Source organism: Opisthocomus hoazin, chromosome 3, assembly GCF_030867145.1.
Source record: "Opisthocomus hoazin isolate bOpiHoa1 chromosome 3, bOpiHoa1.hap1, whole genome shotgun sequence".
Lineage (NCBI taxonomy): Eukaryota > Metazoa > Chordata > Aves > Opisthocomiformes > Opisthocomidae > Opisthocomus > Opisthocomus hoazin.
Window position 1 is genome coordinate 105,737,152 of NC_134416.1, and position 27,431 is coordinate 105,764,582.

The 27,431-nt window shown below is 43.9% G+C and overlaps 2 protein-coding genes across 6 annotated transcripts in view; one reads left to right on the forward strand and one right to left on the reverse strand.

Moving 5' to 3' along the window:
- Positions 1-21,027, reverse strand: part of PIGN (phosphatidylinositol glycan anchor biosynthesis class N) — a 99,346-nt gene extending 78,319 nt beyond the window's left edge. For all 3 annotated transcript variants that reach the window (XM_075417153.1, XM_075417152.1, XM_075417154.1), the window contains exons 1-2: positions 20,981-21,027; positions 4,414-4,673 (exon numbers count right to left, since the gene is read on the reverse strand). In XM_075417153.1, the coding sequence (XP_075273268.1) occupies positions 4,414-4,640 (227 nt within the window). In that variant the 5' untranslated portion in view covers positions 4,641-4,673; positions 20,981-21,027. The remainder of the gene's footprint in view (positions 1-4,413; positions 4,674-20,980) is intronic.
- A 256-nt stretch (positions 21,028-21,283) lies between these two features.
- RELCH (RAB11 binding and LisH domain, coiled-coil and HEAT repeat containing) overlaps positions 21,284-27,431 on the forward strand; it is an 80,311-nt gene continuing 74,163 nt past the window's right edge. For all 3 annotated transcript variants that reach the window (XM_075417155.1, XM_075417161.1, XM_075417157.1), the window contains exon 1: positions 21,284-21,916. In XM_075417155.1, coding sequence (XP_075273270.1) covers positions 21,427-21,916 — 490 coding nt within the window. In that variant the 5' untranslated portion in view covers positions 21,284-21,426. The remainder of the gene's footprint in view (positions 21,917-27,431) is intronic.

A 27,431-nucleotide genomic window follows, 5' to 3' on the forward strand; every position in this document is an offset into this window, starting at 1 on the left:
GCCCAAGTAGATTCTAAGTTCATGCTTTGTAACTTTATTTTTAACAGAGATTTTATACAACTTAATTACAGGATTTGTACACTCAGCTCTAAATATATTTCTCACTAATGAAGTAAGAATCAAACCACAACCTAAAATTTCAAGCTCCACTCTAAGCCTGTAGGATTCACATTTTGTTTGTTGTTTTTTTTTAAACTCATCTTTTTTTTTTTTATCTTAGACCCCACATTCCCTGGCCTACCTGGAAGTTCACAGGACGATTTGGACTAGCCCAAATACCACAGTGAAAAATGTAAAAGGTGATACAGCACTCTGACATTCCTAGCTCTCATCTCTACCAGGTTTTAAGACAATTTGTATTGAAAAAAGTACTAATTTAAAAAAAAGATTTAAGTATTAAACTGGTTTCTAATTTATTCTCACTGGAGACTCTGACCAAAATCTATTGCACTAGCATTAGTGGAAGATTTAAGACAAAAATAAGAGACTTTTGGCCCTCCCCACACTTCACTGTGAAAACACATAGGAAATTGTTTTAATTAGAATTTGATTTCTATTGAGTAGGAAAGTAATTCTTTACCTTTGCTTTTGTGGGGCTGTTGCACATGATCTGAAGTCAACAATAACACACACCAGGCAGAAAAAAAATAGAGCCAGATAATGTCATTTACCTGTTCAAAATTCATTTAGCTATTTTGAATTATTTCAAAACCTTTTACTCAGAAGAAAAACCATTAAAAACCAATAATTTCCTTTACAGTATAAACATTAGGGACCCACAATAGCAATGATGAATACGAATATGATATAGTAATGTAGCTGAAACACAACAGGCAAGGAAGAAAACATCTTAACTCAAATCCTCACCACCAATTCAGGCCACCTACCGTCCCTCACAGCTACCGCAACGCTGCTGAAAAACATATTTTTCAAGAATACCTGTAAGAGAAAAGACTAGGTACTTGGCATGTATCAGCCAGCAACCTGCTCCAAGCCTAATGGATATTTATTATTAATTTTATGTACCTACTAAACATCTGCTTGTATTTATAGGACATTGCTGCAAGAACGGTTCTTGCTCATTTAAAGCTAATCTTTCCTCATTAATAACGCAGCAGTTCCCAAAGTGCTCTACCTGGATGAGACAAGTAATCTAGCATTGCCAGCTACTATAAACTGGATAAGGTACAGAACACTTGGCACTTAGGAATGAAGTGCAAAAAAGTGAACTTTATACTAAATTGAATGTACTTTTGGGTTAATGTTATCGCAAAAGGAAAGCCCAGACAGCAGTAACTTGGCAGAATTAAAAAGGAAACATTTCCAGCAACCAACATCTTGTCTTGTTGACTTGTTTACAAGGTTAACTTATGGAAGTTGTGTAGCTCAAAGGTTCGGTAACAAAGCGCTGAGCCTCTTGCTTTGAAATTGTAGCAGTATACATAATACAGCCAAAGATATGCCCTGGACTGCCTGGCCCTTCACCTTTCACAAGGCACAACATGCCACACGTTTTCCCTTTTCATCCCCTCTCACATACACATGCTCACCCACATATGTATTGATACGCAGAATGAGAGACAACAAGAGAAATACAGACGGCACTTCAAACCTCTGCTGGCATTTCATTCCACTCGGTGACCTCCCAGCGTCTGTGCTTGTTACAACTCAACTCAGTGCTTCCCCTCCGCTCACCCATGTACATTCAGCACAGGTGACCAAGTTTTGCTTCTACAGGTTTTGAAACAGAAAGTCTGTAACTCTACAAACAAGGTCAAGCAAAGACAGCAAAAGTGCAAACTTCCCAATACTGGGCAAGCTAACGCATGGTTCAACTTTTTATTTCCAGATAGGCATGATAATGCTGAATGGCTGAAACTGGAAAACTCCGACCACTTCATGACAAAAATACCCATTATAACTCCTTCCTAGCCACTACCCATCACTGCTCCTAGTGATGGTGCTGTCCCAAAACCCGGGGTGCGTTTACCCAGTGTGCAATACACCAACACACACACAGAGCAGAGGTGTTTCACTTCATGTCTGTGCAGATATGGGTGTCTGTCCCAAGACAGCGCACCTCATTCACAAATCGACAGTCACTTACACACTTAACATTACCATATTCATCTCCCTAATACATATGTGGTGGTGTTCTATTAAATGATTGAAGTCTCTTCGTCCAGCATGTTAATTAGTACGCATGCTCAGTTTCTTCGTCTTCCGAGTCTGGGACATAATTGGGGTAGGTGGTCCATGAGTCAGTGGTCACGATTTCCCCCCGCCAAAATTACCTTTCCCCTAGTAACCCATTTCTTTTGGCAAGTCCAAGCACCTTTTCATAGCTCGTTAGCTATTCTTATGATCCATCACTCCCTGGTTCTACTTTGGACAGGCACATCCTTCTTACAAAGCAATAACACATTATTCAAAATCACAGAATGGTCGGGGTCGGAAGGGACCTCTGTGGGTCACCCAGTCCAACCCCCTGCCAAAGCAGGGTCACCCAGAGCAGGCTGCACAGGACCTTGTCCAGGCGGGTCTTGAATATCTCCAGAGAAGGAGACTCCACAGCCTCCCTGGGCAGCCTGGGCCAGGGCTCCGTCACCCTCAGAGGGAAGAAGTTCTTCCTCCTGTTCAGACGGAACTTCCTCTGCTTCAGTTTGTGCCCGTTGCCCCTTGTCCTGTCGCTGGGCACCACTGGAAAGAGTCTGGCCCCGTGCTCCTGACACCCACCCTGCAGATATTTATAAGCATTTATTAGGTCCCCTCGCAGCCTTCTCTTCTCCAGGCTGAACAAGCCCAGCTCCCTCAGCCTCTCCTCATAGGGGAGATGCTCCAGTCCCCTCACCATCCTCGTAGCCCTCCGCTGGACTCTCTCCAGTAGCTCTTCATCTTTCTTGAACTGGGGAGCCCAGAAGTGAACACAGTACTCTAGATGAGGCCTCACTAGGGCAGTGTAGAGGGGAAGGAGAACCTCCCTCGCCCTGCTGGCCACACTCCTCTTGATGCACCCCAGGATCCCATTGGCCTTCTTGGCAGCCAGGGCACACTGCTGGCTCATGGTCAACCTGTCATCCACCAGGACACCCAGGTCCCTCTCCACAGAGCTGCTCTCCAGCAGGTCTACCCCAAGCCTGTACTGATGCATGAGGTTGTTCCTCCCCAGGTGCAGGACCCTGCATTTGCCCTTGTTGAACCTCATCAGGTTCCTCTCTGCCCAAATCCCGTTTCTTAGTTTCTCTAAACCTAGTATAGTTAAATTTAAACTTGCAAGATTACAAAACTTCTAACTATAATAAGGGTAGGGCTTTACAAAAATACCTACAGCAGCAATAGTCTGGTTAATTTCGATTATCAAGTCATATTTTATCCTTTATCCCTTTTTATCCGTAGTATAACATTGGGGCCATTATGGCCTTTACACCTCGCTGATGGTGCAAAAGACCAACAGTTTTACTGCTAAGAGAAGAAACCACTCTGGAGGAAGTGTGAAGTCCATTGCTAAAATACAACATGGAAAACTCACACTGATGTGGCAGACAGACACCACCTTCAAAAAAACCATTAAGAACAGGAGAAGCACCTGATCCCATATAGGCTGGTGAGTGCTCTAGGCAAGGGCTCCTCAGGTTTCTGTAGCAGACTGCAAATGCCCTAACAGCTTCAGACGACTGATGTTCAAGATTAGCTCCGATATTCAAGCCAAACCAGTGCTACTACACAAAAGTAGTCTTATTTAACACTGTCTACTTTTTTTAGTCAAAGAAGTTATTTTGTCGTCTTATCAAATAATTATCTTAATGTAGGGAAGCAGGGAAGGTCGGTGAAAATTAGTTTTAAGCACTCAAGGATATGACTTGTAGCAGTCTTTTTTGGCAGTATTAGTTTTGCACAATCTTAAACCAAATCAAGCCATTAAGCAATCAGACACACACCCGAGAGCACAAGAGAGGCAGCAGGGTCAGGCATGCAGGAAGGGTGGAACAAATAGGAAGTGGCAGCCTGCTGTTAGATCCATTCCGGCCATCTTTTTTAAGCACTCCTTAAAAACTTCATTAGTAGCTTAGAATTAGAAGACAAGCATGTTAATGAACGATTACTCCTAAACTGAACATCCAGGAAGCAGTTTAAATTAACGACTGTTAGGCTTCAGAATTGATACCACGCTGATGTGAACGGAGAGAGTTCACACTCCTCCTTAGTTCATGGTTTACTGACAACAAGGGACAACTCAAATTCACGCATTTTTGGAGAGCGTAACTGCAAAGTTTGCTACTTCAAAGGCAGAGGGAAGGCAGTACCCAAGCCACCACAGCTGCTGTGGCTCCTCTTGTTCTGTTTGCAACATTACACAAAGCTGCCTCCAGAAGATCAATCTTCTGGATGAGGAGTGTTTTCAGATGGACTTACCGCAGGTAAGGTGCCCGGGACGTACCGTCGCTGTTCAATTCATACAGCGAATCTGCCCGCAGACCATCAGCAACAAAGAGAACGAGACGTTTTGCCGGAGGTGGCAGCGGAGTCTGCTGAGGAGTCATACCGTGAACCAGGGGAGAGCTGAAGTAGATGTCAAAAATGGAGACCAAGAACACGCAGTGCACCAGGAGACCAGCGAGTATGAAGACCGGTACACTCATGGCAACAGCGGGCTGGCAAGGCAAAGTCCAACACTGAGAGAGAGTGAGAAAAATACAGTTAAGCAGATGAGACTTCATAGAATCAGCATTCATTTCATTTGTTATAGAACAGGAGTACCATAACCACAGTCATTACCCAGGATCCATAATCAATCTCTGCTTCCAACAAGCTTTTCCCCAGAAGTTTTGGTCAAAAGTCACTGCATGGCTAATTCAGACTTTCAGATAGACATTATTCTCAGCAGCTCATCTCTGGTATTTAGTGGGGTATTAGATGGCTTCAAAAAACCACTGTATCAAGTTAGTTTGTCTGATATTCAGCGGTTCATCACCTCCATCAGTGACAGAAGACTCGGACAACACAACATCTCCATGAACATACCACCCCCTACCAGCTGATCGCACGGCAGCATTGAGGGCTGTTGAGGCAAACGCAAGCCAGAGACACCTAGGGAGAATCATCCTACAGCAAACATCCATCCCAAGCTGCTTTTTCTAAGTTTACTATCAATTCTGGGCTCATTCTAGTCTGCCTAGAAACAGAAAGCTTCTTTAAAAGGAACAAATCTCCTCTGCTGAGTGCAGAACAACATTCCTCTTCTAAAACAGGTGACAAAAGCACACCACCTCAAAGATTATGTTTCATGGATAATAAGATCCCCTTTTTGAATGTTCTTTTCTGCCCTGTTATCCTCTGAAGTCAGGTTAGGGATACAAATATGCTTAATAACAGGTACACTGGAAATGTATGTGTCTGCCACGCGTACCGAGGGGTTCACACGATTCCTACTGAAGGCAACGCAAGTGCGTATATCAAACTCCAGTAAGCGAGGGATCTGAGCCTGAATGAGCCTTAATTCTGACAAAGTACTATTAGTGCTGTCCAGGCTGCTGACTTAGTTACTTAAATATTAGCTAATTATCAACCCTAACAAAACAACAACTCCACTCACCAATTTAGAAGCAGATGTTCCCAACAGCCTGGAAGGTTCAGATGTTCAGTTACCTATGTAAATACACACTTCTCTCTAAAAGAAACTCTTTGTTTCAGAATCTAGTTAGTTTTTAAGTTTATCTTTTTAAGTTTATCTTGTTACTTACAGAATTCCTGTAGCTGGACAGACACAGACAGCCACCAGACAGTAAGATTATTATTCTTATCAAATAAAGAAAAAAGGCTTCACTACCACGTAACCTTAACTCTGATCAAAACTCTGAAAGATGTTTTTTAAAATAAAAATTTTAAAGGGCCGGGAAATCCAGAAGGAAAAAACCCACACACTAAAAAGGATGTGAAAGTTAATATCTGTTACTCTTTACTAATCCAAATAAAATTCAGGTCTGTATGCAGCTTAACCATAACTTTCAATTCCACCCATTTTCCCTAGTGAAACATAGATGTAACAACTCCAGTCCTAATCAGAAACATTACTATAGTAACTTCTCATTGTAAAAATCTGGAGAGAAAACCACATAACAAAATTGAGATAACTAAATACAACATTTCAGAGACACGGACACATAGTAGTCACTCTTACACAATCAAATAAAAACTTTTTATTAATCTAAAACTTACATTCTTCTATGCCCACAACTGAGATCCCAAGAGAGACTTGGAATACCTGTAAATATCAGTTTGTTCATTGTTTACATACTTGAGGTTCCTGCATGAATGTAAATAGATGAAACCACAGTCACAGAAATACCACTAGGTTGAACGCTGGACCTCATTTTATTAAATCAGTTTTATTTTACATAGGGCTTTTCCTTTTGATGTAGTTATATTTGATAAGAGAATCCAAACTATTCATACCTTAAACTGATGAGACTACTAAACAAAGCAGTTACTTCAATCAGATACCTGCTGTTGGATACTCCCAGTGCTACAATTCTATAGCTTAACATATGCTAAATTCTTCTAATTAAAGTATTAGTAACCGAATCTGTTTTCAGCACTAGCTATTTCTCTGTGCTTTAACTCTCCCCAGCACCGAGCCCTTGCTTGCAGCAACAAGAGTGCAATCAACACAATTCAGATGTAATACTTAGACTACAGTGATCTATGGAATTAATTAAAAAAAATACATACATTTTTTTGCAACCACAGTTTGACTACATTAGACTATTTGTCTGGGGACAACACATCCAACTGTTCATCACCATCAGATGATTTCAAGACAGGCAGCTCCCAGAGCATCGGCTTCTGCCATGTCCCTTGGAGCGGCTCCTTCTGCCCCTACCTTAACTGACATCCCTCCTTTCATGCCTCACTTCGTGCGTCATCGCTGTGACGTAACATTGTGAAGAGTATCCGATCCTCAGGCTTACAAATACTTTCCCACAGGTATAAAGAGTTTGGAAAGCTCCTCACTGCACCTCAGCTGGCCGCCAGAATGGCACCCGGTGCCTTTTCCTCACAGCAGTCCTGCTTTCAAGCTACTAACCACTGGGCGAGGTGTTGCAAACAGGCACTCGTCTGTGGTGACAGCAGGCTCCAACTCCAAGGACAAAGTTTAAATACAGTCAGCAGCAATTCTAGAGAGGCACCAGCGACCTTCTACGCCTTTTAGTCTTAATCAAATTACAACTAAACTTGGTCATTGCAAGCCCAAAGTGTGTAAAGTTCATTTAGCACAGTTGATTTGTGAAATACATCCTCTTCAAGCATTCAAAGCATCACGGAAGAATCATTTCCAGTAACTGGTTTTCAGTGGAAAATAAAGTTCTTGATCACGGCCTGTGTTTCTCTGGGACTTCCAAATCAAAGCACCCATTCTGCCCCCACAGGACAAACACCCAAGACCAGGTTTTTTGGACTCAACTTTCCACAGGTCCATTTTCATCCCAGTGTGGTCTCCTCTCAACACATGCTATGTCACTTGGAGCACACCCCTATTTCTTCTCAGCCCACCATACCAATAGATATGTGTCTATCAAGAAGGGCAAATAAAAGCAAGCATGCACATGGATGACTTCTCTTGTAGAGATCCTCTTCTCCAACAGCTGAATGGGGCAGGTGGGAGGGATGTGACAAAGCAGAGCAATGAGACTGTATCGGAAAAGAACGGTTGTGCACATCAGTCCTCTCAAACAGAGAGGATGCTCAGAGGAAGGGCAAGGCTTGGGTTCCTCGAATGCAGGGAGAGTGAAGTCTCTGTTTTCACCCACGATGCAGAAACAATAGTTTGCCTAAAAGGTATGGCAACACTGATGAAAACGGGCAAGCTTATTTCCAGAAAGCTTTTCCCAAAGGCTGAAGACAACCAGAGGGGACCCCCAGGCACGCTGCCTGGGACAGACACTGCAACCACTGTATGTACAGACCAGGTTTTGAGCTGCTCTGCTGCAGCAGATATCTGTAACCAAAATAACACATTCAGTCATTCATACTCACCGAATTACAAAATTACTTCACAGAGACCTGACACTCACATTTGGAAGCAAACAGATTCAGGTATCAATGAAGTATTCCCTGTCAAGAAATGCCTTCTCTAGGCCCCTCCGAACTTACAAGTACCACGGTCTTGTAAGTGGTGGAAGACAGCTGAACGACAGGCTGACATGGCCCCTTCCCGTAGAAAAAAAGTTTGCATTTTGAGAAAGAGCTTGTCTAAGTGATCCACTGCTGTGCAGAAACAGGTCTTGGCTGATACCGGTTCATTTCTTGGCTGAATTGCTACCAACTGGTACTTCACACAGTTCTTCTAACTGAAAAAAGACAGCAAGACAGGAAGCCAAGGCAATCAAAAAGAGCATCAGAGGTACCATTCAGAAGTCATCTTCAGTTTGCACCTACACTGGTAAGAAAAATGAGGCTGCTTTATCTCTCCTAGAAAGAGAGATAACACCATCACCCCAGCTACAATACACGTTAAGGCTGACAGAGCTGACAAGGCCAGACCACCAGCGTTTCACTATCGACATTTAACTGTAAACACTTGGATTTCAAGTGTTAGAACACGTCCTGCAAACCAGAGGACAATCCCCTTCCCTAACTGGGAATGCCAAAGTCACTTGAACCCACATTTGCAGGTATTCAAGCTAGGATGGGCTACCACCTTTCATACTGCTGTGGGCCAAGATAATTTTGTCCATGCATTTCTACCTACTTGACACGAAGACTCATTAGTTCAATGGATGCCAAGGCAACAGAGAAAAAAAACCACCTCTTCTTGGAGCAGCCATCCATCCCCCAGAACCCTACTACTAAAAGTTGATATACCATGGATCACTGAACCATGCAAGGTAAACCATCACGGAAGAAAGTGAAGGTAAAAGACAGAGGGACCTCTGGGATTTGTGACTGGACCTCCACAGAAAAGGAGGATTAACACTAAGCGACATTTGTGCTACGTAATTGCAGCTACAAGTGTTTGTGGCACAAACAGAACAAAAAGAGAGTATTTCTCACTTCAAGTATAAATCGGATACTTGAGTTCATCTCTCCTCCGTTGCATTCTTGCATGAGGGGCCATTGATATGGAGAAGGAAAGCTAAATATTTATCTTGAAAATATCCTTTTCCTTAGAAGATTTGGACATGATCTTCATGAATCAGAAAAAGGATATTTAGGAAAAATGAGATTTGTGGAAAAACCTCAATGTAGATCTCCTGGGACATCTGGGGTATTTCTGCCTACGATATGCTCTAGCATTATAACTTTTTTCCCCTCATCCATTTCCAAGAAGAGTGGAATCATCAGTAGATCTGTGCTCTCAAAGATGCAAGGCAAGGTCTTGGACTGCAGGTCCAAGAAGGGATCCCACTTAGTCAACACAGCCTCCACATAACCAGTGCAGGAACAGCTGGAACTAGTTGACAGCACCTCTGAATTTGAAAATGCACAGATCTTCACTCATCCATGAGTCCTCTGCCACACAGAGATCTCTTCCACTCCTCTTTTCTTCCCCTTTCGTGCTTTTACACCACCATTTGACAGGGTGGTTCAAAAGCCAGTCTGAACCTGCAAGTCCAACGTGGGAACCAGAGGCTGAACAAGATCTCGTACATGTCCTGACAGGACAAGTCAGCATCAGGAGGAGCTGCAAATGGAAGCATCAGAATCAAACTCCTTGGTGCCCAGCAACCTTCTGGCAACTTTTCTGGCTGGGAAGAGGAGAGAGCAGCTAACCCAGTATAATCTGGGTGCTCAGACATCCCTCAAACCTACAGCACTTACTCTCCTGCCTTCTAGGCACAGAGAAAGCACAGCTAGCACTGTGCATGCACCTGCCCTAGCAGGAAACATGCTTATCTGTATACTGTTACTCTGCACCTCACATGATATACAGATGATATACATGATTGTATCACATGATATACAGAAATGAAATCCAGCTTCTATGGGATACCACCAAAAGGAAACAAAAACAAAAAAGTCCTTTAGTTTACTCCTCCCCCCTCCATTACAGAGGACATCATGAGCAATTGTCTCTCTAAAGTCTGGCACTTGACAGTTCAAGGTAGAAAGCCCGCAAGGTGTGCTAAAAGGAAGAAATAACAAGGATGAAAGAAACTAAGTGGATTAAGCACTAGCTTATGAGAAAAAGCAAAAGCCACAGCCTGTCAAGAGAAGAAAAATAGAAATGTATTAAACACACACCCTCCTCTCCACTTTGGAGAACGAGGAGCCAGATATAAGTGTTTATTACTAGTGCAAAAATGTCTCTGCCCTCAGGCGCCCGGCCATCCAAAAAGCAGATAAACAAACTGTCACTTAAAAATATATCTTGCATCTTTCTGTCAAGAAAACTTCAGTCAAGGATAGCTCAGCACGTGTGTCCTCTGATACTTTCCCAGGCAATGCCTTAGCAAGTGACTTAGTGCGCTACCTCCCACAGCCCTTATTTTCACAAAGCAAACCACAAGGTTTGCCCAAATCCTGACTGCATTATTCTATTCAATTCTGTTAAGCCGTTGCCTGTCACACCAAGAGGAGAGAAAGAAGCTTCTAGTCTTGTAGATAACAGGCTAAAGAGGAGCATGTTGCAATCTATTTGCCACACGCCGTTTCTTACCGTCCATCCAAACACCTGACTTCTTATAATGCAGTTGAGACAGCCAATTCGCCTCCTCTGCAGACTCATCCCAACTGGCAAACCACGTATCACACTCAGATTTATTCTTTTTTTTCCCCCCATATTTTTTCTCCTTCTGTCACCACCTCCTGAACTAAATACAGAGCCAATAATGATACTGTCCAACCTCCAGTGTGTCACATTTTAAACTATCCCAACAAGGTATTTTTTGTTTAAACAATTTGGAGCCAACAACACAAAGCTGCCGTGGATTCTTAAATTAAGACCCTTTTCGGATTCTTAACAGAAAAGTACTAGAGATCCACTAAGCCACTCACTGCCTGTTAAACACGGACTGTCCATACAAACAGAGCAAGTAGAAAATTAGCACTGCCCTGGCTACACCGGCGCCTTCAGCAGACTTCAGATCTTCTGACTTCATTGGACCTTGTGCATGAGCCAAAAAGAGAGCGAGCAGATGCAGGGGAGCGATTCTTCTGAGAGCCAACAAGGCAGAACCAGGAGATACCTTTCTTAAAGTCTAGCAGATTAAAGAAGGAAAAGCAGCGAGGACCTCCTGACCACAACTAATTATTTTTCCAGAATAAAGTGATTTGCATAGATTAAAGGAGGTTTTTTTCAGAATTGTCAGAGAGAAAGCTCAGCTCCCGCTGGTGGCAGATGAGGTGAAGAGACCCCCTCTTTGTTTGCACTCGTACCCGTCAAAACAATACAAAACCCCCTGCTATCAGCTGCCAGACCCTCACCAACAGTCATGTCAGCACGAGCACTAAAACACCCTGTGACGATGGCAGGGGAGCAAGACAGCTGCAATGAGCCACCTAAACCCAACCACCAGAGACAAGAAGCACACAGTTTATATCACATGAGCTCTTCCCTCTTTTCAAGTTGATCCATAACTTGCTGATCTTTTTTTTCTTTTCGCCTTTTTTTTTTGACACATGCCACAGCACCTACATCCAACAGCCCCAAGCCGGATCAGGTCGCTCAGCGCTTAACAGGCAGGCTGACATAATTAAATGCAGCCCTCATTTCCCCAAAGTAATCAGCATCTAAGCTGCATTACTCTGAAGTTACAATCTCTCAGTGTTATTTATACGGCAAAGAAAACCGTACTTGTACTGCAATACAATATAGTTCTTTGTGAGAAATATAACATTCCCCTTTTATATTTTTCTTTCTTCAAATATACAATAAAACATACACAAAATACTACATGGAATATGCCCCATTGGCAGGAATATTTTTTTTTAAGGATAATAAAGTGTCAAGACAGGAAGCCCAAGATACATTAGTCATTTCTTTTAGAGGGACCATGCTTCACTAATACTGTCAAGTCTGTTGGTTAAGATGAAGAAAACCCATTGGAAATGCATTTTCCATAAGCATCAATGCCCTTGGTAAGTATCTTTTACAGAAAAAAAAGAAATAGACAGAGGTGTCTGCTACATTTCGGGCTGAGGAATACATTTTTCAGCTAAACAGTGCTGTGTATTTTGTAATTTAAACTGTCAAAGTGGTGACTGTACAATTTGTCTGTACATAAAAAACGATCCTTTTGCTTAAGGCAGGGGAGCAAAGCGGGAGTTGTGTGGTCTAAGTGACAGTATTTTGCAAGGTATGGCAGTTATACATCATCTAAGACAGCAGTAGCAGTCGCTACTCTGTTCTTTTAGTAATTTAGATTTTTAGAGAGTTATACTAGTCAAGAAACGCGATCAAGTCATTCCTGCTGTAACAGCACACAGGCCTATTGACTGCACAGATTCATTTATACAGAGACTTAGCAGCCAGTCTCAGAGTAACTCTCTCATATCTCTACACACTACTTCAACATAGAAAACCCCAAATCCTCATCCTGACTTCATCATATAATCATTCTATGAACAGAAGTGGGACAATGATCAAGCCACTTTTCCTCCTTTCCAAAGTCTCCTTTCCTTTCTCTATTGAGGCATACTATGCTCTGCCAGACAATGAAACTGCAACTACAGTATTTCCACTTGCTCTTGCACTGAAGTGGCTTTTGTAAGTCAAACCATCTGTTTAAAATTATTTTATGTTCAGCATCTTCACAGAGCGTTTTAGGGATTATAGTAACAAATGAAATCCGTTTTAAATTTTAAATGTGGTTCAGTAAACCTGAGGCAAAGAGCTCAAAGAATATTGAATTTTCTTTTTAACATCACTTGATAATCAGAATTACTCTGCCCACACAGAAAAGACTCTTTTGCCAAAAATTTCCAAGGAGAAATTTGACTATGGCCTGCACAGTGCCAATAAAACATCAAGTGTCCCAATACTTGAACGTACTGCAAATCAGCGACCCCAATGTCAGCCCAGGCAATTTTCTCTTTACTGTCCTCTAAACACAGGAAATTGTATCCGCAAGTCTCCGTGGCACAACAACATACCTGAGAACAACACTGGCAACAGGACAGCACCAAAAGAGAACAAGGGTGCTTTAAGAAACGATGACTGCTCTGAGGCATGAAAGAGGAAAGAGCAGCATCACCCTTTGGTAACACTTGTTAGCCACGTGGAGAAAAAACCAAGTATAAAAGTTCAGCATAACATCTGCTCAGTACGTAGGCAGCTAGAAATGCAGAACTGAGAAAAAGCAAAACCCAGAAACAATAAACCCTGAGTGGTTTTGCTCTTTTGCTGGGCAACAGCATTTTGGGGGTCTACGCCTGTTTTCACAGGTATTTGCAAATCCTCTGGAGTATTTCTTGACTTTGGAGTCATTCAGGAATACTCTATCAGCAAGTCTTCTTCGAGCACCACTGTTCTACAGCTTAGCATCGTATTTTCATCTCAATACGGACTGTTTAATTCTTCTGTGTTGCCAAAAGCGTCTTGCATTACTCTGGGCAACTTCTCTGTTCTTGCAGAAAATAAGGAATTGTTTTTTTCCCGTCATTGTTTTTTCTTTCCCTGTTTGGAGATCTCGTAGACACATTTTTCACATTACAAGTTTCATTGGATACTTGTGGGGAAAGAACATCAGCCTGGGAGCATCTAGCAGAACCCAACCCACTGCCTGCCACGGCTGCTGGGGTCAAGGAACAAGCGGCACGTCAGAGGACACAAGCGCACGGCAGACAGCTCGCCGCAGCAGTCTGGCTGTCTCATTGGAGCCCTCCCTGTCAATCCAGGGCTGAAAGTCCCCCGAGACGTTTTAAAAGATATTTGCAATAAAACCATGCAATAGAACACATGCACCACTACAAGCAGCACAGTTCCTCCCTTTAGCGATAAAAGGGACAAGGATCAAACTCTTTAAAGTCATACAGCAAATATTAAGGTAGAGCACACAGGAAAAGTATGGAAAATGAACAATTTTCGGCTGCGTTGAGCTAGCTTTACAAAACCACCTCGCAAATGTATTCTGTATATACACAGAGAAGAAAACACATTTCGACAACAAACAGTGCTTAAAGTATGTTGCATAGACACTAGTATAAGGAAGGTTTAAAAAAAGCTGACAGAAGTTGTTTGCCTTTTAGTGAGTTACATTTTCTTACTGATAGCAACCACTACAAATAAACAATAATTATGTCAAACAGTAACAGGCCACATCTGTTGAACCTTGCACATAAGCCTCTGAATGCTACTAGCTTCAGCTTGAATACGAAAAAAGGACTACAAGACAATCTTCTAAGCCTAAAGTAATACTTTCAATAAAAGGCATACAGAAGTCAAATAATCGATTTGTACGTTCCCATCCTTTCAAAAGCCTTTTTTTTTTTTTTAAAAAGCTCTTAGGAGCTTTTGAGTTCAACAGTACTACTTAATTAAGCTAGCCAGTTGAATATAGTGTATTACTCAATACAATTTAGCTGGCTAGCATAATTGGTACTTTCTACATCTTTACCTACCCAACTTCAGTCCACAGCAAAGTTGCCACAGGCAAAGGCAGGTTAAGCTGCCCGCTGAGAACAAGGATTCATTTAAAACCCGAGGTGAACATACGCAAGGAAAGCACCCCAAATCGGAGACACGTTATACAACTGATGCCGTGAAAAGCCGGAGTTGAAGACTCAACGGTCGGAAGGCTATTAAGCAGGGATTCTTTATTACGGCGCCGGGCACACGGGGATCTCTCCTCCAAACGCGTGCACCGAGGAGACACAGTTGCTAGGTATTTATGCTATGTTAACATACATATTCATTACATTTCCAGGAAATGCTTATCAAAGTAAAGTTTTTTTCCGAGAACTCATTAGTAGGTGTTCATGTCCTTCAGCCGTTGGGGGTCTTGAGATCATCTTGCAGCCTCCTTATCTCTGCAGTTTGCATACCTGCTCTCCCCAGGCCCAGCCTAACAGGATTATTCAGCAGTCTCATATCTTACAAACATCCCAATTCTTCACAAAAAACCAAGACTTGCTTTGGTTGCGCAATGATTCTGACCACCTGAAGTGATAACCTCCCCTACATGTCACACTTGTTACGTTCACAGGTATCACAACACATCCCACCGACGAGCAGAGCTCTGCCAGGCCGCCTGTGAGCGCAGCGGGGAGGGACAGCCCGCGCCCACCCAGGGCAGGGGCTGCAGGGGAAGGGGCAGGGATGGCAGGGATGGCAGGGATGGCAGGGATGGCAGGGATGGCAGGGATGGCAGGGATGGCAGGGATGGCAGGGATGGCAGGGATGGCAGGGATGGCAGGGATGGCAGGGGCAGGCGGGCGCTCTCCAGGGTCCTGCGCAGCTCCCGGCCCCCCAAAACCGACCGCGCTCGCGGCTGCGACCCAGCACTCGGCCCCTGGACAGACCAAGTCCCCGTGAAATCCCACCCCGAACGCGCGCCGTCAGCATGTACCGCTGCATCATAAAGAAATAAACGCAAGGGAAAGAATTTTCCAATTCCCGCAACCGCCAAATGAAACAAACTGTTCAAAAAATGTGCGATAGCCAAGTTGCAACGTGCAGAAAAACCCTAAAAGGATGGGTTATCTCACCTTCAAGAGAGCACTCAAGTTCTCAGATAGTAACGTAAGTACATACGGTATTTGTCCAAGGATACGTTGAGGTCTGGTAAGAAATCTTTGTGCAAAGGAGTCACCTCCTCTTTAACTCTTCCACTAGCAGCCACAGTTGCAAGGTGCTCACATTGGAAGCATTTTGCTAAGCGTGCACAAGACACAAAACCCCCTCAAATTATCAGTTACTGAAGCCTGAAACACTGACATTCACCTTAGAACAAAGTTCTTTTTGCTCCTACAGCTATCTCGACTAACGAAGTAATTAACATTCGTTACCATTTATGATATATCAGCCTGTAAACACCCTCTGTTGAAACCCTGTAAGCTTACATTTGTTTTTAAGACAAAGCCAAGTCACTTTTCATTTCTGTAAGACACCTTTATTGTTCAGCTGCTGACTGACTCTAATAATTAACAGAGCCAGGAAATGATTCCTGGAAACAATCGGTATCCTCCATCTTTGCATCATGGGGCACTGTTGATTTAAAATGAAAGCTCCTCACCACTCAAACTTTTTTGGCAAAAAAATGCCAATGGCTTCATGGCAGAAAAAAAGCTCAGAGCACAAGACAGAGACCCAGAAACCCAGAGAACACAGACAGGCAACGTCTCTCCAGTTCTCGTATCACATCTTCCCGATGCAAAGGAAAACCGTTCATAGTTTCCTGATCTCTCTGCTGGCAAAAGAGGTGAGTGAATCAACACTGGTAGGCAGAAAATTGCAAAGAAATGACAATTCCTATTATGAGACAGACACCAAACCCAGTTTCATGTCAAGAACACAAAGGCAAAGTCTATCTATCTTAGCATCTGCTCTCAGGGATGACACAACCAGCAAGATTGGAGATAACAATGTCTATTAGTCACTTCTGCATGGCAGATATTCACCTGTTCCCTACCATCTGTAGAAACTTGCTTGTAATTAAAAGCACTTTTTCCAAAATACTTAAGACCAGCAAGGCAAATATATTTCATCAGTATTTCACACAAAAATAGGTGTCATGGGAGTGGCAGTTAAAAGAACAAGAGGTCTTTACAGTCACAAATACTGCAAGGAAAACAAAGCCAGTACAGCTGCAGAGCACTGCCCCGTCCTCCTCTGCTCCTGGCCGCTTACTCCCACGCCAAACCCTTTCTGCAGACTGGCACAGACATCTGTACAACTGCATAGTCAAGCAGACTGGAGAATTAATTCAACTGAAAATAACCTCGAGGTTAAAAAACAAAAAAAAAAAGGAAGGAACAGTAGAGATAACTATAGTTATAGTTTAGTTTAATTCCCAAAACAAACCTCTGTGCTCCACCAGGACACATCTCCTCCTGACAACTGTGCTAACTCAGGATGTTAAAAGCATATCCTCAGACACCTACTTTGGTCTCTGAAGCCCGTATCTTGCAGTATTTGTATTGCTTTTATCAATATGATAGTTTATCACATTACCTCCTCCACAGACCAGCTCAAATCTCTTATATTTTTACAAGGAAAACAGAAGGGGGTTTATTTTTGAAAAATGTGTGTAAAAACTAACTTTAAGAGGAACAGGGTGAAGCAGGCAACCCTCAGAAGCACAGAGCAGTGGCACGTAGTCAGTACAGCAACATCTCTGCAAGCTGGTGCATGCTTCTGTAGTGATAGGAATGAGTAAGAGCTTTTCTATGTCAAGCCTTAATTGTATTTACCTCCACAAAGCTTCAGTAAAAGAGACATGAACAAATTCAAGTAAACAAGCTTTGCAGCTGAATTTGGTACCTTTACACCTCAGAACTCAGGAATGACTTTACAGTGATCGTTTTCATACTCCGCTTCAGTGCAGTTTCCCTTCCCCATCCACACGGTCCTTCACCACGGTGAGGCACGACCAGGCACCCCAGCTCAGAGCGGTCCGTTACCCTCTGCAGCAGCGTTCTGCGTTCCCAAACAGACCCCAGCTTCCAGACCGGGGTGAACGAAGCCCAAGCAATTCAATACCCTCGTGTTTGCGGTGTCACAAAAGGTCATACCTTTTATTCTCAAATTCTGTCTCCTCACTCAACTGTAACAACGTTTTTTTCCTTTCTGTTCATTCTCATAAAAACATAATTCGCACATCATGAAGCTTGAACAAGTCTTCTAATACGCTCCTCAGGCTCTGAGTGTGTGTTCACTATATTTTTGACGGCAGGCTTCCAAATATGCACCGTTCACAGTCATGCTTCAAGACAACAGTTTTAGAGGTAGAAAAACACAGCCAAACTCTGATTCAAAGGGATTTGGGGGGGTTGTTTTTTTATTCAGGTCCTCATCTGACTTCCTGGGACATTATCACATTTCTGGTGAGGCTGAAAGTATTTGCAAGAACACCTTCACGCTGCTGTACCACTTTTACTTCAAATCCCAATTTTTCTAAAGTCAGTTTTTCTGGCTACAGCTACGTCTGTACTTAAAATACAAGTGACTATTAACTACTGATACAAGCTATGCTTGTTAAAAACCATGCCCTTAAAATTGGGACAGGTACGGTTTCAGAGAAATGGCAGAGGTCTTTAAGCACAAACTACCAACATTACAAGTCTCAACATCTGCATTATTCAGCTCCTGCAGAATATCAAAATATTTTTGAAGTTAGAGAGTTTACAAAGCACTGAAATTCAATTTTTTTTTAAGGTCTGAAAATAAACATAAAAATAAATTCCATAAAGTTTCTCTTGAAAGGAGGTAAATGTTAGTCTTAAACAAACATACATAGACAAAGATACTTTCAGGTAGCTCAGTTTTAAAAGACGACTTAAGTATTGGCAGAAGTCACAGATTTGCATTATTTTAAATTAGAAATCAGATTTACTTCAGCTTTTCCTCCATTATTTTGTTCCTTGTGTGTTGACTGGAACTCCAATCAGACGAAAAAAGCTACCCTGCGTCACTGTAGGACTCACTAGAACACATTAATTAACAGATTTCAAGTATTTAGTACAGAAAAATCCCACATGGATCCAACAGAATTCCTTTTAAAAATGAAATTAACTTTGTCTGTAGAAGCTGAACCAGAAAACCCCTTAAGAGTTTGACTTAAACTGCGCCTTCACTCACTGTGAGAGCAGTTGGCACTACACCAGAGCAGCACAGAGAGGAAGCGTGCTTTATACACATACGACCCCACCAAACAGCACTGAGGGAACCCGAAACTGGTCATATGTTTAAGTTCATTAAACTTTGAAACATGAGCTCAAGATTCAACACCTCTACAGAAATCAACACAGTAAAAGAAAACATTGTAATTTTTTTAGTCACCTGCCACCTCAAGAACCATATAAGAAAACACACATAGACTGAAAAAATTATTTATACACCCCCCCCCAAAAAAAACACCCCAACTTCTGAAGACCTTTTTTCTACATGTCCCTGATATTTTGGATGCTTAGCTTGACAGATCCGCTTTTAGAAATCAAGCTGAGATTTATTTAGAGAGCATGCTTGTTCTTCAGATACAGAACTTGAGTCCCAAAAGTAAGATGGAAACGTTAATTCCAATAAGAGACAATGCAGCTTGATGAACAATCTGCCTCTCTCGGAATGACTAGCAAATAAGTGAAGGAAAAATTAATTTGTAGCTGTCTGCCTCAAGTAGATTTATATAATGCTTTGTTTCCAGAACTTACACCTCGCACATCCTCCAAGCTGCTACACTTTCCTTGTCAGGTTTTCTTCTCAGGGCTCTCAAATCAATACCCCTTTGGTATACTGTAAGAAACTATTTTTAAGCATATTGTTAAAAGCACATTTTCCTCCCCACATTATTCAGCTCTGGAATACACATTTCAGCTGTGTTGACTTTATCCCAGCCACCCATAAACTATTTTGGAGCAACTGAGTGACATTTGTAAATATTCCAGTTACTTTCATAAACACAAACCACTTCCAAAGTACCGAAACAGAAGAATACTTTTACATGGGGGGGGGGGGAAGTTACCCCGTATCGCAACAGCACACAGAAGTCGGCAAAAAAGAATCTCTTAAAAGAAAAGCAGAATTCAGTGTTTGAACTACATGCAAACAACTTCAAGTTACAGGTAAACATTGCCGACCGCCAGCAGAGGCTGCTACAGGACACCGGCAAGTTCTCCCCTCCGTTTTAAGGCAAGGGGCACTCCATCGCCTTTTATCGGGGCTATACCAAAATACGCTTTAACTCTCCAGAAAGTAAAGGAGAATTCACAAGATTTCTTTAAGGGCTCCTAATTCCACCGGAGCACCAACAGTAAAGTATTTTTGTTCTTATTTTGTGGTCTGAGTTGATTTTGAAAGCATTTTCAACACGCTCCCATTTTATTTTCTGCTACAACCAGTTCACAGTCCACTACTTCCTCTCTTTTTACATAATATCGACAATATAAAACAGTAAATCAGTAAAAAAATTCAAAGTTTATTATAGGACGACACAAAATTGATTACATTGTTTATAAAAAATTACATAAATTAAAAACAGAAGGAAAGTGCTACTCTTTGATATCATATCAACATGATAAAAGGGAGTTTGCAGTCACAGTACTGACTATGGCTGCTAGGTCTAGTAATGTTAGTACACCCCAGTAAATTTTAAAGGTTCTACCTACAGTCTTGATTCAGCTTTAAGTGCTGTGCAGTGAAGAAGCCACTTCTAAACACTCAAACGTACCACCGTAAAATGCCGTCACTATTTTATTATCGAGCTTTCAGCCCCGATTTTGTTCTCAGTAAAGCAAACAACTAGTGAATCAGCTTTACGCGAAGAGAACTCCCGCAAGCACCGCGGGAAACGGAACAGGACCTTATTTCCACGGAAGCGGAACAGAAACCAACCGCTGCCCCAGCTCTGCATGGCTCCTAGCGAGCTGCACGCCCTTCCGCAGCCAACCCCACCTTCTGCCCCCCTCCAGCTTCAGCCCCAGCTTCCCGCCAGGGAACGCACCAAGACGCCCCTCGGCACCCCCCCACCCCAAGGCTCTGCCCCGCTCCCAGACACACGCCCGACTGATCGCGACCGCCCGCGCCTGCCCCCTCCCCAGCGCCGGGCCCACCGGGGGACCCACGTAGGGGAGCGGGGCCTAGGCCGGGGCCTAGCCAGGGGCCAAACGCAACCCAAGCCCCGGCAACACCCTTACGCCGCAGGCCGAGCGGCTGCCGCCGCCGGGCCCCCGGACCGGCCAAAGTCCTCCGGAGGCCGGGAGACACAGGCCGACACCCGGCCCCGCAGCGAAGGCCCGACCCCGGAGAACCGACCCGGCGGCAGCAGCCTTTCCCACCCCACAGCCCCCCGCCCCGGGAAACAGCCACTGCGCAGGCGCCAAGACTCACTCATCTCCCCCGCCGCCGAGTCCCGGCAGCTTCCGCTTCCGCCCGGCCGCACCCCGGCCACGCCCCCGCCCAGGCGTCACCCCCCCAAGCCCCGCCCCCATTACGGCTCCTCCCGCTCCCTCGGGCCCCGCCCCGAGCTGCCGCCTGCCTCCCGCGCGGAGGGGGCGGGCGCGAGGCCCGGAGGGGAAGGGTCCGGAGCGCTGCTCGCGATTGGTCGGCGCGGCTCTCGCGAGAGTTGGCACCCGGAAGCGGCAGCGGGGCCGGTGCGAGGCGGCTGAGGCGGTGGCGGGGGTGGGGAGTCGGTGTTTGCGCCGGCGGCAGCGGAGGGGGCCGGCAGCGGCACCGGGCCCGGCCCCGCCGGAGGTGGCTGCTGCGGCGGCGGCGGTTCCGTGCAGGCTTAGCCGAGGAAGCGCCTTGGCCGCGGTCGTGCCGCGTCGGGCTGTAAGATGGCGGCGGCCGCGGCGGCGGGCGGGGGCAGCAGCGTGAACCCCTTCCTCAGCGACTCCGAGGAGGACGAGCCCGAGGAGTCCAGGCCCGGCGGCGGCGGCAGCAGCAGCAGCAACGAGCCGGCGTACCCGCCTCAGCGGCGGCGGCAGGAGGGGGCGGCGGCCGCGGGGAGCCCTGAGGAGCCGCCGGGTTTGCGTGCGGCGGCGCCGGGCGATGGCGGCGCGGGGGCGGGCGGCGGGGCCGGCGCGGGGGAACCGCCGCGGGTGTCGATGGACGCGATGGCGGCTCAGCTTCTGCGGGACCAGTTCTTGCTGACGGCGCTGGAGCTGCACACGGAGCTGCTGGAGAGCGGCCGGGAGCTGCCCCGGCTCCGAGATTTCTTCTCTAACCCGGGCAACTTCGAGCGGCAGAGCGGCACGCCGCCGGCCGGCGGGGCCCTGGGCGGCCTGGGCGGAGCAGGCGGCAGGGAGCCCGGCTCCGGGCAGCTCAGTAAGTCACCGTGGCGCGGGGAGGGTGCGGGGGGGAGCTCTGGGAAGCGGTGCCCGGCGCTGGCCTGGGAAGGCGGTTTGCGTCGCTGCTTGTTTGCTGTAACCTGCCCGCGGGACTGGGGGAGCCGGGGACTGAGAAGTTGGGGTGCCGGGAGTGGTGTTACCCCGGTCCTGCTCACGCACCTGATCGAGCCTCAGTCTTCCTGGAGGTCACGCGCACACCAGGTGTGGGAGGAACTTGAGGGATGGGAATTTCAGCCTTAATTTTTAGCTGTCTTAAGGTTTCCTGTGCCTTCTTCAGTGCCTGCTGTCAAGAGACAAGTCGTGTGCTGCTAGGAGAAAGAGTTGAGTGTTAGCGAGTGGCTGACACATTTATAGTCTGAAAACTGTCAAAAATGAGGTGTCAGGAGCCAGCACGTTACTTCTGCGGATGCATTGGTATGGCTAAGTCATCCAGGGATAGGTCTGAGTTTCCCAGGTCATGCACAACTTATACAGTGTTTCCTATAACTAACGCTGGCCTGTTTACCAAAGTGCCTGCAGTCTTTGGCTAGCCGTTTTGGGATTTGGAGTTGGGGAGTGGGAAATGCGCTAGGTTAGTATAGCTTTTGGGAGAAAAAGTGGCACGGATATTTGGAAAATCATCGCATAGCTGGCATTAAAAGCTTTTTGAATTTTAATAGCAGAGCGGATGGTTTAGAATAAAATTACGTCTGTGTGTGTTATCAGCCTTACTGTCAAGAAACACAGGGTTCTAAAAATGAAGTAGCTTTTGGAAGTGATGTTGAGAGAGGGAGAAGCTTCCCAGCCACCTGACTTGTGAGGACTTTGATATTGATATAGGGGTTGTGATTAGCAGACAGTGGAAGGCGTATTCATGTATATGTGCATGCTAAGACACCTAGATATATTTTGTAAATGGTCCCATATTTTTGTGTGTTGTTTTAAAACAAGGTTCTAATGTTGCAAAGACATGCAGTTAGACTTAAAACTTGGAGATAACTAATATTGTCTAGGTGACTAGAGTGGTAGAAGACAGCTAAACTTTCAACTTGTTATTGCTTTTCAATATCTTTTAAAAATGGTATGGATTTTTTTAAATTCATGCTGTGTTGTTTATATTCTGGTTATCTTGTTTATGAATACTTAGAATTTCATACTTGGCTTTCTCCAACTGAGAGCTTCAGTGTGGTCTTCTTCATGATAAGGTTGGTGAATGTCGGAAAAACTTGTGCTCTGAGGCTTCGAACTGACATAAATTTCTAATTCATTAAAAGCAGCTTCCTTGGGGATTCCAGTCAATTCATCCGCTTGATTAAACATGCTCTTCTCTTTGTTAACATGATATGTTATTTCCAGTTATTGATAACGTAAATACTCTGGTAGAATTAGAAAAACAGCAGCCTGTGTAGCTGTGGTGTTATGCATGGAAAAGAACGACCTCTTGGAATTCTACACCAGTGTATACTTATATGAGAACATCTTAGTTATTATTGTGCTGACCTGCTGAATGGTAGATGGCAATGGGACATCACTATAAAAAAGGGGGGGGGGGTTAAAACTTATTTTGGAGCAGTTTGATAATTGTGAGGTGTGCTAAAAATAAATATCACACTAGACCTTAGGTTAAAGGTTAAGTGTAAGTGTCTTGAAATCTGATATCCACAACAGGTATAGAGTGTGCTTTTTCAAAGGATGTTTTTTGTCTCTACAAGGATTCAAAAGGCAGTTCACATTGCGTGACACTGAAAGGTGACAGATCCAGAACAATGAAAAAAAATGTGGTTTTGTACAGCTCAAGTATGTTTTTGAACTTACTGCCATCAGACTTTCTTGCAGTCTGGAGTCTGGTATTGAACTGGTGATTGTGTGAGTGCTGTTCAGCCTGATTCTGGTTCATGGCAACAAGAGTCGATAGTCTCATGCATCTGAATTTAAGCCAGTATCCAAATGTTAGAAAATAGATTCCAGAAGACTCTGATGGGCTAAAAATTACATGGTGTTTGCAAGAGTTGCTTTCCTCGTAAGCATCTGGTATTATTGAATTTAGAGGGCTAAGCCACGAGTCATGTCCAACAGTAAGTCTGGATAGTTTCCTGAATTAATTTAAAAGTTCGGTTCTGTTGAGAGGTCCAGTCTGTTGTGCCCACATTCGTGGATCCTCACCTGGAGACTTGCAGAGAATGTATGAATGTATGTGACAGTAGTGGAGGTACCTTCTCTCGCTTTCACATGCCAAAAGGTTTTGAGAATACACAAATAATTTTCTTCATAGAAACTATTGATGTAGAAAGTAGTGGGGTTTGGCATGATTGTCATTTCAAGGTCACTTGAATTTTATGCTTCAGACAGAAAAAATTCTTAATGTGGTCAGATTTTTTTTAAAAAAAAAATTTCTTTATTTCTCTTGACTTCTGAAGTCAGAATTTGTTCTCAGCCCTAGCTTTGCACCTGCTCCTCCCTGCCCCCAAGCTAGATCAATTTCTATGGTTATACACTGAGGTGTTTGAGAATTTGAGTCGATGCAGAAGAACAGAGACTGGCAATTCTTACTGAATGTGAAGTATGTTTGGAATGCTGCCTGAGGATTTCCGTGGAGCAATGGAAAGCTTCATACTGCGTGTTCCTATACAGAATGTGAGAATTTCAGTGCAAATGTTCACTGGCACTTCACAGGATCCTTTGAGGGAAGCTAAAATACGAGTGCATGCTGGAATTTCTTTTGGTTTTTCTTATCTTTCTCTTTATAGACTGCTATAAAAAGATTTTAATGAAGTATCATAGGATTTAAACAACTAGCATCATGTGGTCAGCTCGCGACTTAGAAGCTGTTTTGTCTTTGAACCATGCTTCAGAGCACTTGGTTACAAAAGCAAATCATAGTCAGATGACTACCATTTCTTAGTTTTTTTGGAAAAACACTGTTCCGTTTTCCAGCAGCAGTAATGTCAGAGCTGCTTACAGAGATTAAGATATATTGTAATTAAAAATATGGAAATGTGTATTGTGTCTAGCAACTTTGCTCTTCTAGTTTGAAGCAAATTCATTTTGTGAAGGAGTCAACACTGTTCCTTTAGATGCACAGCACTTGTGTACGGTCATCCTTCATGTCCTGTATCTCTGCTAGATCCTCCCAAACTTCTGTGACAGCTTCTTCCACTGGTTTCAATAGCAGTAGCTCCTCGTCTGCTAGACCATTTTGATACCACTCTCCTAATGCCACTCGTGAGTGGTGTGGTTTGGAAGTCTCTCCTTCGTACAGAATTCTAGATCTTTTGCAAGGTTTTGGTTAGCACCTATGTATTAAATTTAACTTTGTGTCCCCTTCCATATCATCTTTGCATAAGCAAATACAGTACAAACTGAGACATTGGAAATTTAGAAATAAAACTGTCTTAAATGTTTCAGCCCTGTTCCCAAACCACAAATGTTTTCCAGTATATACATGTGACCTAATTCAAGCTTGAGCATAGTGGATGAAGAAACCTTTATTTTCGTAATGTGATGGATATGATGCCCTTCGATTGCTGTGCTTGGCGAATGCCCTTTCCTGAAGGGATGCAGCTTACGCTGTTAGAACTAGCTTTAGTCTTAAAATCTGCCTCTTTTTTTTTTTCTTTATGGCTACAAAAGCTCAGCATTCTCAAAACTTGAAATAGCTTTAATGAAAATCACAAAGAAAGAGTTTGAACGTTTATGTTACATGTATGTTTTTCAGGAGAATATTTGTTTCTAATTATTTCCAAAATGAAGTTTTTTAACTTTCTGGGGACTGGGTTCCAGTTGTATTAAGCTAATCCATGAGTACAAAAACATAAAGTATTGCTGCTTCTTCATAGTAAGCTCCTGGCTTTGTTTATGATTTAGGATTCATTTCTGGGTTTCAGATACTGTGAAGTATCTATCTGGTTTTGCTTGTAGCCTTCAAAATTCAGATGGGTCCTACTGGAAGAAGCCATGTGGGAAGAACATATTGATTTTGCTTTTGTGAGAAGTGCGTCTTGGGAACAGCTCTCAATCCAAGTTACAGAGATTGTGACTATTTGCAGGCCCTTGTCATGATCAGTGTTTCACCAGATTTGTGTGAATATACAGCAGAACAGGGCTACCTCAAATGAGCTGTCATTATAGCTCAACATAAGTGGCAGTCTAAATAAGATAGGAAATTGGGAAGATAAATAATTTCTGTTGTTCTAACGACTAGTTTTTCATTCTTTAGGGTCTTTGTTGTCAGCTCATGTCTTTTGTTTGTTACTTTATGAAAATAAGCAAAAATAACTAGTCTTGTTGGCTCCCTCTCCAGGTGCTGTGAGGTGGAATGATGACTTGTGGGTGAGGCAGTGATTGTACTGCCTGATTTGGGAAAGGTGCTCCTGTTGGTAAGGACAGGTTGGAAAGGTGCAGATAAATAGGTAATTGAAGCTGCTGTTATTGGCAGATAGGAGAGGCTGAATGTTGTCTCTTTAAAACAAGCACAGAAAACAGCTGAAAGAGGTTTGTGTGTAACACCGAGGGAAGGGGGAGCTGAGTTCCCTGCAGACCTGCCAGAAAACAGTGATGCCTGGATGAAACCTGAGAGGTTTCACAGTGCTCTGAAGTTGGCTTTACTGATGGAGAAGCAAGCTGAACTTCCTCCAGTTGTGACTGCTTTAAAACCCCCTCTGTTCTACCGACACCGGTGTTTCTGAAAAGTTTTCAGTGGGATGCACTTCATAGCGTAAGAGCTGCTTAGTTTAAAACTTCTGCAACTGTTGGGTTGTCAACTGCGTGAAACCAGGTCTGCTGGAAGCTGATGGATGAGTGAACAGTTTAACCTCTGGCTGATAGCAATGCTGCAGCGATTTGGAATGTTGTGGTAGGTAGTTCAGAGCACAGGTTAGTCCCCGTAAGGGTATAACTGCACAAAGAAATATCAAGAGAAGGTAACGTGAGAGAAGCATGACATTGACGGGCGAAGAAGGACAGACTAGTAGCCACTAGTACTAGGCAGATGAGTACCAAGTTACCACTGAGTAGCAAGTGTACCATATGTCCACATGATATTTTACCTTGTAGTAACTTACCTGTTCTTGCTCTCTTAGGATGTGTACAGATATGCCACTGGGAATTTAGGTGCTCTAGATGACTTTGTTCTGTGCCTGCACCAGAGTTACTGTTACCTTTTTCTGTTGGGGAAGGGAGAAGTGAACCTCTCTCTGTGGGCACTGTAGCTGGTTCAGTCATGTGTGAGTTTAACCGTGCCTTGGTTGAAAGCTTCAGCAAAGCGAGCAGGCTTTGGGCTGAAGCAGCACACATTTCCCTCTAACAGTTTAGACTTTAGGGAGAGATTTTTTTTTTGGCGGGGAGAGAAGGTGGCAAACAGCAACAAGATTAACTAGATCTTTGCATTTCAGAAGCAACTGTTGGAAGCTTCTTTAAGCTCCCCTATACATAATTGCAATTCCATGGAAGTTATATTGAGTTTCCTGTAGCTTTTCTTCCTCTGAGAATAATCTTTTTCTTGATTGAAGATGTGA